General features: G+C 32.9%; 1 protein-coding gene across 1 annotated transcript; it reads left to right on the top strand.

The window, feature by feature from the left end:
* Positions 1 to 7,151: 7,151 nt before the first annotated feature.
* Positions 7,152 to 13,394, top strand: LOC134242328 (uncharacterized; the record flags this gene model as incomplete). The annotated part of the gene is made up of 4 exons (XM_062724402.1): positions 7,152 to 7,253; positions 8,076 to 9,137; positions 10,382 to 11,200; positions 13,214 to 13,394. Coding segments are annotated over exons 1-4 (2,164 nt in total), but the record flags the coding sequence as incomplete, so codon positions are not given.
* Positions 13,395 to 13,941: the final 547 nt, after the last annotated feature.

The raw sequence follows: 13,941 nt of genomic DNA, 5'->3' as shown, positions 1-13,941 counted from the left end.
GCCTATGTATTTTTCTGTTTATTCATTTATCAATCTATTTATTTTCATTTATTTATTTATTTATTTTTAAAAATATAAATTTGTTTATTTTTTTTAAATTCATTTATTTATTTTATTCGTTAATTGATTTATTTGTTGATAGATTCATACATTAAAAATAAAATATATATTTTTTACACGGCAGCTGTGACTGGTCGGCAGTACAGGATGAAATTACACCATTCAGTACGGAATGTTTCCCGAGAATGCACGAAAGGTCACTGAAAGGACCCTTTACCGTGACTTTTCCGTGATCATTCAGTTACCATTCAGTTGAATGAATGGCACATACATTTCATCGACACTTTCCACTTTTTTCTGGTATAATATTATAATTTATCCAATTACGAATGAAAACAAAAAAAAAAAAAATCCTTTTAATGGTATCCAGCTTAAAAGTCTGCGACCTTGTGATTACGCTAAAACTCCTTGTTTAAATTTCAGGAATTAAAATCCATCAATTTGTAGAAATCGATAACATCTTTTGAAATCAATTGTGCAATTTTAATTTTACTAATATTGAAAATGTTCATTTGTTTGCCCCCCCCCCATAGTTGATACATTAAAAAGTTGATATATATATTTAACAAATGTTACTGAAAGAAGTTTTATCAACCCCCAACCCCCAACCCCCCAACCCCCCAACCCCTTCCCCTGTATAGGATTTTCAAATTTTCACTGGAGAGCACTTTCATTTTCTTTTTTTTTTTTTGGCTTGTAAACTTTTTCAGGTTAGTCAATTTTCAAAAAACGATGCTACGTGGCTGCGATGTGGGTATTTCTTATATATATTTTGTATATTCTATGTTAGTTGCGGGGATTTTGGGGACAGACTGATTAATTACACACTTTTTATCGGTATGATGCCAATTATCAGCGACGGACAACTTTTCTTGTGTCAAAAATTTAAGATCATTGTAAATTCTCTATCTAGAAAATAAGTAAATAAATATGATTTTAAAGAAAATCATTAAAAAATCTAGTACGATATTTTTTCTTCCACAAAAGGTATATATCATTGATTAATTCTTTTCATAATATAGTTAAAACGATGTATTTCAAAAGCTAAAATATCCTGCGGTTTTGACAAATACATGTAAGAAACAAAATATATAACATCAAAGTTATTCCAGAAAAGGAGTAAATAATATTATTTTTGTCTCATTATTCAATACTAGATATTTCCATAAAAAATTTAAGCACTGTAGAATGTGTTACATGTAGATTGACATAAGAAAAATGAAATCAATATTTGACCTGTAAAAATAAGATAACATTTTTTTTCATTGTTTACATTAAAGTGTTTCCGCCCTCATAATTTTATTGTTCAAATACAAAAACTGCATTTTTTTAATTTTATGTACTTTAAATTTTCCAATTATTGCAAAAGATGTATATGTCACCATGTTATTTAAGATGCGAAACATAAATAAACAGACGTGTATGTGAACCTAAAAAATCGCACTTTTTTTGAAAACAGTATTATGAAAAATATGTAAAAACTGGTTAAAATGCATAATTCCTATGCTGAATGTTCCTAAATACTTCCTACTTTAAAGATTCTTTTGAATTGTGAATATCAGGGAAACTATTTTTGCATTAGAAATACAAAAAAGGAAATGCCTAAATGAAGAGACCATAGAAGGAGTTATTTTGACTGAAATCCTCTATTTTTTTCTTATTCATTTAATAGCTTATTAAATTGAATATTAATCACCGATTTAGAGATTAACAGAGGGAAAAAATAAGGCGAAATTATACGACACTAAATTAAATTTTGATTTGCCTACCAGATCATTATATTTTATCACTTAAAGATTTTTTGAAAGAATAATTTGAAATATAAAAATCATTTTGAATAAGTATCATTTTTTTAATAAAAATATAATAATTATTTAGACATTTTCAAAATTTATAATCAAAGTTTACCAATTTAGGAAACACATTAAGACAATTGATACTATAACCGTAATTACAGATAATAAATTTATTAAAAGTATTATTAAGGAAAGATATCTGCTTAAAAACTGATAAGCCAGTGAAAAAAAATCGCTGCATTGAGACTTAAGTGTCACTGAAAGGTGGCGGAAAGGTCACTGAAAGACGATGGAAATATCACTGAAAGACGGCAGATTACAAAGTTGACAGAAGGGTCAAAAATCGAAATTAGTCAACTAAAGATGTCTGATAAGGTACCTGAATGTGATAAAGTCAAAAATATATATGGACCTTTCTGTGAAAAGGGGTCTTAATGACAAAATTTTCGAAATTGACTTTTTTGTATATTTCAAATCTACAACAAATTTAGGACACACAGTGAAAATTTGAGCATTTTATTTGCGATAGTTTTAAAGATATACCTGCTTGAACATAGCATGTTTTAATGTTTATACAAATAACGTCAGACGACGTAATTTTTTTTAACAAAATGACGTTAACATTGCACACGTCAATTTGATTATAAAACAGCATAATTTAATTTTTCAAATATTGTTTAGAAATAATTATAATATAAATAGTCTTTTATTTTCTTTGTCATTATTTTTTATTCATATTCATGGACAGGTATATCTTTTTTTTAAATATGGTCTTAAACAAGTACTTTGCGAAAGAGAGACCGGTGGGCTTAAAATATGGTCTATCTGGTTAAATACACAGTTTTGTCTTTTAATATACCTTTATTTCTTCTGATAAACCGAAAAAATATATATATTTACATTTAAAGCAAAAATGGTGGTACTTCGTATTCAGAGGTTTAAAGGAGAAAAGCCTATTCTCGCCACTGCCATGTGGGATACCGGACAGCCGAATTTGCAACTGAGGACTGCTCTACAATTCTTTCAAGCTGATCAATGGAATCGCAGTCACTTCTTCTGTAAAGTTTCTTGATTAAAGCAAAAAATGATACAGCGCGTACCGGAACTTTTCATCATATACGTAATTTCTTCTTGCTGTTGATAATACGCCACATAAGGTATCCGATCACATACTTTTTTGTTTTGACTGAGCAATTATAATGATTGTGATTTTTCTGTCATCTGTTCCGTACTGTGAAAATGAAAAATCATTGAAAAAAATCTGGTAATGTGTATTCGAACCATCACAGCCTATTGTTTCGTTTTCATCAATTAAAAAATTTAATTGCTTTGGGATGTCATCTATTCGAAAACCGAATATTTGAATTTTGCGAAGACTCAGGAAATATAGTGGCCCCATCTGACGAGCATGATGAGGTATGTTTACATTCTGACTGAAATCAAAAGTGAAATGTCGAGAACCGTTCTCAAGCGCATCTTTGATGCAATTGTTATAAAGAGCTCTCTCTTCTTGAGCATGGGTTATATGTTTCTGCATCTTGGTCAACATTTTTTCTTCTATACTATTAAAATGTTTTCTGAACTTTTCAAGGTAGCGCACACATCATCCCGTTTTGCAATTTTGATACAGAAACAATGTTCCATATCCCGCAAAATGTAGAAAAATGCAAATGTTACTGAATCACAGCTAGTTTTACTTACTATGAATATATTTTTTCGTACGTCAGAAGGGATATATATGGGGGGTAGCTATCTCGTCCTCGAGGAGCTGCTGGCTGGGGCAAACCTATTTCACACTTCTGCAAGACTCTGTATAAATTGATGAGCAGCTTTGATGTCTTCAAATTTCAAAGTGTCAAAAATATTAATGTTTCCGAGGCGTTGGTCCATGTTTTTTCATGTGATCTCTTATGTTCTGTAAAGCTTGTTTTCCAATATCAAAAGCATCAAAATGTTTTTCTGCAAACTTTTTTCCACAAAAATATATTCATGATCTTTTCTTTTCTTCCTATTTTAGTTTTACATTGTCATCAAAAGAGAAATTATGTACCTTCTCATCTTTCTGCATTTTGACATCGAACACATGTGAGAGTATTTGATATATCTTGAAATTATTTATGCAGTTGTGTTTACAACATTTTTTTTGTAGATCTCTTATTCTAATAATGTCTTCATCATCAGTCAATACAAGCAAATCACCTGTATATGTACTTCCCTCTTCCTCGCTGTTTAAATTCTTTCTGTCATTAATGTTAGCGGGTCTCTCATCCTCTTCCTCACTGTCAGAAGGACTTAGTTCTTGTGATGCCACTGGAGTGGTACATGGTGTTCTACCGAAGTGCTCAGCGTAGAGACTGTCAAGCTCCTGTCAATAAACCAGAACTATTTTAATGTTGTTTAATATGTTTATTACTTTCACAATTAATGAACATCATGCATATATCTATTTGCTGCACACATTAAAAAATTTTTGCGCATTACATGGACAAAATAAATAGTAAGATTCAGCGTGACATATTAAGGCCAGGGGAAGCAGTTTCCGTTGGGATTGGGGCCTAACGAAAAATTATGCACCCCCCCCCCCCAAAAAAAAAAAAAAAATTCTTGTGTTACTTATGAAAAATCACCGTAACACAGCTTTGTGTTTTATTGTGAAGTATATATCGGTAAAATTATGAATGGGTTCAACCGTAAATGAGGTTTGTTTTTTTATTGCATGTTCAATTAAATACCCCCCCCCTTTTTCCCTTAAGGGCCTGTTACAAAGCAGGCCTAGCGAAGTACATCACACACTGACATAGGATGATATTTTTCTTACGATATCGGATCTGTAGTGTAAAATTAATATTGATACAGGTAGTATGTGCATACGCATTTTTAAAATGTGGGCTACATATTTTCAAGAAAAACACAAACTATGAAAACAATGTAACTCCCAGTATGATGATTTTTGAAATCTCTCTCTCTCTCTCTCTCTCTCTCTCTCTCTCTCTCTCTCTCTCTCTCTCTCTCTCTCTCTGTGAGTCTCTCTAATGGCCGAATATCACTATTGTTGAAATAATACTTTAGATATTGTAAGCTCTTTGATATTTTAAATTTATAGATTTAATTTTTCTTAATAAAGAAATAATCAGAAATTTTATTTTATAAATGTACTAGGCCTAGAAGCAACGCCGTGCGTCGCCGGTTGAATCGAGTGCACAACTCCTTTTTAAAGTATATCGGTGGATATTTTCAGTATCGAAATAAACTTTTAACAATACAAAAACTAATAAGCCTAATATGGACTACAGTTTCATAGACAGATTTCAGGAAATAAGATGAATTTTGATCGACCGACGTATACATGTACTGTATCGTGCATGACCCTGCATAGATAACGCTATGTTACATGAACTCATCAATTAAAAATATATACATAATTAAACATTTTAAAAAATACAAAAATTTCCAATAAGGAACATTAAATACTAACTGATATTTCATCGTCCATTTTTCATCTTTCAGTAGCCATCCACTCGCTATTTTCGCCTAGTAACGCAATTGTTTATGTAGATGGCGTTTCTGTCTGTATCTCGGTGGATCATAATTTTTGCATCCGTAGAGGCGTGTTTTCGTATATATAATTTTTTGAGATACAACTTGTTTGTTTCTTTCTGAATATAGTTTATTATTATTTATCAAAGAAAATTTGACCTAGGGGAAAACAATCAGTAGTTTATTTAATTAATTCGAATTATATCAATCGCATTCACTAAAAATTTTCAATATTCTCCGTGATATACAGCGCTGTACATATAATGTGTTACAGTAAATAAAGTGGTATATTTTAAGTCATTATTACAAGTCTTTACCAAAGGTATCTTTAAAAATATTTAAAATGCAAAGGAACCAAATTTAGCATTCAAAATGATGACCGGAATCGTATTAATTTGGATACATTTTACTGGAAAAAAGCTGAACTGAACAACGGAAAGTACATAAAAAGGAAAAATGAACATGTGCGTTTTAGACGCGAAAATTTGACGTCACAATAAACAGGTTTTTCTCGACGTCAACGCCTATGTCATTAAGCCCGGTTTTGTCAGAGAGCGGTCCATATGTCATTCACTGGCTCACTAAAAACCACTTTTTAGTTTTAACTGAAGATCTTGTTTTTTCCTGTGGGGTATGCTCAATCCTTCAAGGCACCTCCGATGTGTTGAAGTCCGAGTTTGCTCTGCTCCTATTTTTGTATTGATTTATGGACGTTTGATCTTTAATACTGTTCGTTATCTCCATTTGTTTCATTAATGTATTAAAATATGCATATATATTTTATTAGAAGCTAATAGTATATTCCTTCTTGGTGCTGTATGCTAGCTAGCCTCTGAAAGTTACATGTAACCTGAATACTAGGAAATGTTTGTCCAGTATCCCTTGGTCTGTTGTAGGTGTATTCTATAAATAATTACTTATTATTATATTATATATTAATATTCCATTCATCATTTTATTTAATTATTTCGCGTGTTTTGATTGGATGAGAACAAACTAAAGATAAGGTTTGAATTCTCATGCAGTTTAAACTACTTTTTTGACTTAGCTTTTATTAAAAAAATGAAGGAAGAATCTTTATTTTGGTCTGTTTTAATAGGAAAACGATCACAGAAACTTAAAACATAATGAAAACGAAACTGGAGACAAACAGAACTCAGATTTGACGTGAACATAATGTAACTGTCACATCACCATTGTGAACTTGTTTATAAAATCATAGTCGTTCCCCCGTATGCAAAGCAGCTCTCGCTATCCTTATGGAAAAAAGACGTACAAAAAACTTTTATATGCTTTATTACCATCTTATTCATATGATTCTACACCCTATATTATTTCTAATGCCTTTGAACAAACTAAAGCAAATTCAAGGGTTATCTCGTCGATCTGCTTTTTTTGTTGTGAGACTAGAACCTCTGTCCTCATAATTGTATGCGTTCAAAGTATAAAAACAATTTATTTTCCCCCCAAAACAGATTAAATTTAATGTTGCCATAGATAAAACGATACAACAAAATTATAACATCTTGTTAGAATAGTTCAAATTCTAATACTGCTGTTATCAAAAAGTTCGCGAACTATCTCTAGATCATCATTGTGACGTCACAATGTGAAAATGACGTCAATATGTATGTGACCCGTGACGAAAAATGGTTCTCACAGTCTTACTCAAGCAACGAATGGCTGTAAATTCAACGTTTAAGTTGCAATTTTTTAAAGAAAGTTTATGAAAATAATAGACTTTCCAGACCTTCAATAATGAATTGGATAGATTGTTTTAGTGAAGAGAGGGAGATGGATAAAAAGTACGTTTGTTTTGTAGCCCAGCGAAAGCAAGCTGTTGAAGATATTTGTCCTTTTGTTAGTAAAGATTGCCAAGTTACAGCTAGAAAAATGATTGAACATCTTAACAATAATGTTATTATTAAATCCCTGAAATATCGTTAAATTTAGACTTTTAATAACATATTGGATATGATAAAAGAAGCACCTACAACTTTATCAATATTGGATAAAGCACGTTCCTAAGACAGATATTTCGGGTTATGAAGGTCACCATGATTTTTGGGGGGAAAGGATATCCCTATACAATCATTCCATTTCCGAGATTTTGTCATTTCTGACAAATGAAATGTTCTAATGTTCTTGTTATAATAATTAATTTGCACGATATGAAATATAAGACTCGGAAAATATTTTTGCGTCTTTGAACAGATTGCTTCTAAATCACGTGATTTGCACATGGCCGAACGATGGCAGATATGCATTAAAATCAGAGAGGGCTACTTTAAAAAATAATGAACACCGAAACCTAATCTTACTTGTTTTAAGGAAGTTTTTCAGTTTGTTCGCGAACTTTTTGATCACCCCTCGTAGGCATGCTTGTTATTGTCTTTAGGGACATTTGTGTTATGTAGGTTTCGTTAAGAACCGAGTAACACAAACTAAAACCTTATATAATGAAGTGAAATTCCAGAAAGTTCTAAAGAATTATGCACTTAATCTTTGTTGTTGTTGAGAACATTAAGGCTTCCTGAAAAGATTTGACAAGATATTTATTTTAAATCGTAATTCATGCAAAAGGTGTATTGTATTTTACGTAATAAACATAGACAAAAAAAACACTATTTAAGGCAAATAGACAATTTGAGTAAATGATCATTATTTTCATATCATTTATAGATCTCCATTTTGTTTATAACTTCAACAGTTGGAGTTGCTTTAGAGGGTGTTTTGTCTACTCCCTTAATATATCCAACAATTAACGACGTCAGAGAATCTGATAAACTAACCTCATGGATCGAAAACACAGAAGCCAAAACTGTAGTCTGGTATTACCTTTTGCTATGCCCAGAACAAGATATGTGTCTGGGAGAAAAATTTAGACGGAGCTACAATTTCATCCTAGATCCGTCTTGTATGCCATGTGATTGTGAGGATTCCTGTGTGAGAAAAGGCACTTGTTGTCCTTCTAAATTCTACAGACAAGCAACCACTCCAGACTTCATAGAATACATGCCAAATGTAGAGGAAAAACAAAAGGGTCAGTCTTTGTCTTGCATCGAAGCGTTATGGAATAAAAAGAGCGGAATCAGTCCTGGTAAAGCATTCTGGATGATAGACACATGTCTAAGTGGTGCTACTTGTCTCTCATTTGAATTACGAAATATGTCCGATGCTACGCCAGTGACGTCATTGTCAAGCAATGAAACATATCCAAATATTCAGTGCGCATTATGCAATAATGAGTCTATTTTTGATATGGCTCCTTGGTGGATGAGGAAAATTTGCCTTAATCGATCAGCACTTTTTTCAAATGACAAATTTGAAATTCTTTACCAATTTGTGTTTTCAGGCGACTCTCCAGTCTGCAACATTGCTTTCCATCCCCCCATATCAGTCCGAGAGATAATTAATCCCTGTATATCCTACACAGCTCAGGTTAATCTTACTTGCAACAATATGCTCAATCTAACGGAAGAAACAAAAGCTCTACTCATTGACTCTTGCCAGAAATACCACTTACCCTACACGACTTCAAATATGGTTTATAGAAACATATATTGTGCCCTGTGTGATAGAGAGGTTTCTGACCTTACAATTCAGAATGAGTACAGTGGATATGGTTCCATGACGTACATGCCTCAAACTTTTTCGGCTCTCATGGATTCCAAACAAAATAAAAATGAAATCCCCACAAAGAACCACAATTGCGGATCAAATCAAGTATTTGACAATAAGATGGTATGTCTATTTATTTTTCATTTATTTTTTTTTGGCAATACTTGTACTTTAGATTTACTTACAAAGTTCATTAGTACAACATCAGTTCAAAGTTTTGAAACATGTCTTAATATTTAGGGAAAATACCTAAGTCGTGCACTCTATTGCTACCTGTTCTATCCCTCGTCGTGCGTCGCGCTTTGTTCGTGGAGCACTAACATTTTCAATATCTTCAGCTGCTTTTTTAAAATCGTTCAACCAATTTCAACCGATTTCGGCATATAACACCCGTGGGTGAAGGGAAACAAAAATTGTGAATTTACAAATGTAATTGTCTTTGCCTCCCGGGGCTGATGGATGGGAACAAAACCACTTAAATTAATGAAATATTTAAAATCTTTACTACAAAACAACAATTAGTCAAATTGTTGCCATGATAGTAATCAGCATTAAGCCCTCTACCAAAAAATGTGAAAATCATTGTCTCAGGGTCAGGGGTTATAGAGATAGGGTGAGACTCTGTGGAAAATATGATGGAAATGTATCATTTTCTTAAAATAGATATTTACCTCGGTTCCAGGGTGTTAAGCTTATTGACTTTGTAGATATTTAAGATGAAAAAGGGTCCCTCTTCCAAAATTCCGAACATCATGGCCATTCGGTCAGGGGTTCTTGTATAAGGATGGGTCTCTGTTTATTGTATAGTCAAAATGAATAAATTCTTTAAAAAACATCTCTTCTCCTGGGTATTAAAACAATATTTTATGTACTTACTGATGACTTAGGAGGGTACTTTGCTCCTAGGTATATTGCCATTGATCTTTGTACATATTGATGATGAAGAAAGACGCTTCATCAAAAATGGGGTAAAGTGGGGCGTTGCATTATCTGAAAACGAATTAATACTCTTAAATCTGCTCTTTTGTATTTATCAACCATTTATGGTGAAGATGCCTTTACGAAAATTGTGAAATATGTGACCCCAGGGTCAATGGTTACTGTGGGTCAATACTTTGCTCCTTTTATCTACCATTGTGTATGAAGTAACCAAAGTTGGCATACAAAATATCTTTTGACAATAAAACGTCAAATTTGATGTTTTATTTTACTGATTTGATCTTTTTTTTTAATTCCCTCTTGATAAAAAGAAATAAACACCTACAATCGTCTAAAAGCTCTTTTGTTTTACAGTAGAAGTGTTTTATTCGTTATTTGAAGTCTAATTCCACATAATTTTTATTTCTTTCTTTCTAAATCTGTTTCAGTCCAAATGCCTGGACATTGAATGTGAAACAGAGTACATCTACAACAACTCAACCTGCAAACTTCGCTATCCAATTCTTGGGAAAAACAACTATGAGTTAAATTTAATGATCACTTCAATAGAGGATTCCAATATCATTAACTGGGAATATCATTTATCGGATGTTGAAGCGGCTCTAGCAAACATCATATCCAGACGTTATTTGTCTGATAATCTCTGTCGGATTTCAATTTTGTCTTCGTTTAAAACAGATTTCTTGGCAGTTGTTCTTGAACTGTCAGTTGACCGTTTTCAAAATGTGGACTTAATGATACAGAAGCTGATGAATGCCTTTTCTATACAGAATATGGCAATATCTCTAGCATCTTTGAAGCGCGAAGTTAACGTCACTCTTTCTGTCGTTGGGCAAAGATTTCATATGCACGGCAATTCTTTATTTGGTACAAATATTCGTAACCGTTTCTACGTAAACCCAATGAGTCTAGATAAAATGCTTTTATATAATGGTTCAGCAGAACTAAACTATTATGAGTATGACCCCAAGCGACCTTTATGTTTCCAAAATGACATAGTGGTTGTTGTAGCGGACTGGTATCGCTGTCCTAAAGTAAAAGTGAATACAAGAGACGCCAAAATAGATATGTCGAATTTCTCTGTATGTCTTGTAGACTATCAAGCTTGCTTCTCATCAAATCAGTTCAAAGAGGCTCAAGATAAGCGCAGTGTAGAAATATGTCTCGACCAGTATCTTAAAGTTATCAGCCAGGAAAACAATCAAAGGGGATTTGCAGAAGACCGCATAATGAAATATTTTACTCTTGTCTGTCTCTCTCTTTCTTCCATTGCTTCTCTGGTTACAATACTTAGGTTTTTTCTCACTAAATCCCACAGATCTGTCGCAGATATGAACATCATAACTTTAGCTGTATTGTCGATTTTGGCAAACACTGGGTACACTTTCTCAAAGTTTTTTCTTTGGAATGAGTCATTTTGCATCGGGATCGGCATGCTGGTTCATTTTCTCTGGCTCTGTGTCATATGTTGGATGAGTTTATCTACCTTTCAAATCTTTCAATCGTTTACGACTATTTCAACTGTACAGAAGAAAGGTATTTCACGGGTATTTTGTTCCCTACTGATTAATGGGCTTTTATGTTTGGCAATAGTTACTGTCAATGTCATTGTAAGCTCTGTCCAAAGTGAATGGGAGAGTCTTGGCTATTCCCCTCGTACGTGCTACATAGCTGACCTAAACATGACCCTCTTTACTTTTACACTTCCGGTTGGTTTATTCATCTGTATCAATTCTTTTATGTTTCTGGTGACCTTATCTAGGATCTGTGTCAAGGCCGACATCCGAAAGTCAAAGGATAAAAGTAGATTAGCTTCGTACTTCCGGCTTTCTACCATCGTTGGTTTGGCCTGGTTGTTCGGCTTCCTGGCCCAGTTCACTGAAATACAATTATTTTCTATATTGCATACGCTTTTTATTGGCGGTCAAGGCTTATTTATATACCTAGCATTCGGATTTCCTAAGAATCTCAAATCTATGTCACAAAGTGTAAAAGAAGAGGAAATTACTGAAACTTAATTAATCGAAAGTCAAAATCACAGCGGCATCTTCTCATTTTCGTAAGAGTATGTGATTATGTTCGATGTTAATTGTTGTTGTATTTAACACAGAATTATCTCTGGACAAAAAAAAAAAACAAAAAAAAAAAACAACAAAAAAAAGGGAAAAAAAAAGAAAAAACAACAACAAAAAACAAGTATAAATTCGATAATAAATATAAAACATAAGGCGTCAATTTGTTTTTATAAGTGTTATGTCAGTCTTGTTTGAATGATTAATGTAGCGTTATTAAATAATTATAAATGTAAAAAACAATGCTTATGTGCCGAAAAGTGATCATTAAATATGAAATGATCATTCCTATATTGCACCTGATCCCAACACTGAAATTATGGAGGTCCATGTTTGCTCTTCTCCGATTTTGAAATGTTTAATTTGTTTTTGAGTTCAAATGCTATTCGTTATATCCACATAGTTAATCTGATGACAACACTCCTTTTTAACATACTGAAAAACTTGTGAAATTAAAATTGATTGTGCTTCGATAGCAACTATATTGCATTGATATAAGTTTATTTTTTTCAATAATAAAGAGGATCTTCTGGGGTAAATTACATTTTACATCACAGTTGGCACTCTTCTGGAAATCATTAAATTACTGTCAAAACAGAGCTTACATGGAAGTCCAAGCAGAAAAAAGGCATTCATTTACACATTTTCAATCGATCAAAATCTATATTATATACGTGTTAAAGAAATCGTTTGTCATTGTTATGAAGAATTTGGTTTTTTAAGTTAAGTTTACCAGTCATTGTAGTTTTCAATACATGTAATAAAAAGTGTTAAAGTAGATGTGTTTTTTTTAATTAAAAAGTATCAATACGAGTTGCTATTTTGCCATATTGCTCATGTTAAAATGTTGTCTTCGAAATCTTTGTTATACTTCATTAAAGCATTACTGTTGTTCATTTACCTGTATTGTTTTTTTTCTTTGTTCCAGTGTTACCTGTAGGTACCAAAAAATTTTATTACTTGTCAGTCCTTACTAGAAACGTGAAGGTAAAGTAATGAAATGTTGTATTTATTAGAGAGGGTAAAACATTATGCTGTTATAGAATTGTAGAGTAAGGAGTTGATCCTTTTGTAGCGGGTTTTAGATATATGTACCGGTCCATTGATGAAACCGTATTACAGCAGATGCTGGTTCATAAAAGATCACTTTCCAGTGACCCTAAGAGCCGTGATTATCTAATATTTCAGACCGTCTGTTACACTCTGAGGTATCCCCTCTTATCCACAACTCCTATTATACATAACACAGTGGTTAGATCGCCTGCTCAAGTGTCGCGGAGTAAGGTGTTGTTCTTTCCGTCGTGGGTTCAAATCCCACTGTCGGAGGTAGAGACAGGTCCTTCAGATGAGACCGAGATCCCGTATCTAGGTAGGTGCTGGCACGAAAGGAACCCTCCCTGCTCAATGGCCCTGAGTGCCGAGTATAGGACAAAATTTGCAGCTCTCCACCAGCAAAAATCTTTTACAAATGTACTATTCAATGAAATTTAATGAGACTTTCAGAAAATCTTTCTGATAAAGTGCCATTGTGACCTCTATTTTACTTTTTGATCCGACACACTTTTTTGGTTTCCCATAGTAAATAATAGACACTGTCATTCTTTCTATAATACTGAAGGTACCAATCTCTTATTTGCGAATACACCTATATCATCGAAGAAATTAAATGATTCCTTTACAGATTTTTCATTAGGTAATGCCATTGTGCACATTCACTTTTATCTTCTGATGTGGTACCGTATCTAATTTGGGTCTCCCAGAGCAAAACATTGACTTTGCCACTATGATCATATGGTTGTTTGCGGTATTATTTAGTGAGCACAGTGTTCACAGAATCCCTCCTCTACTTTATCTTTATTTTCTTTATCAGCGTCATGTTTTGATGAATTTTGCAAAAGGAACAGTCATCAGTACCA

This window comes from Saccostrea cucullata, unplaced genomic scaffold, assembly GCF_032062105.1.
Source record: "Saccostrea cucullata isolate Sc308-1 unplaced genomic scaffold, CSIRO_AGI_Scuc_v1 ctg3756, whole genome shotgun sequence".
Classification (NCBI taxonomy): Eukaryota; Metazoa; Mollusca; class Bivalvia; order Ostreida; family Ostreidae; genus Saccostrea; species Saccostrea cuccullata.
This window is presented reverse-complemented; position numbering and strand designations above follow the sequence as displayed.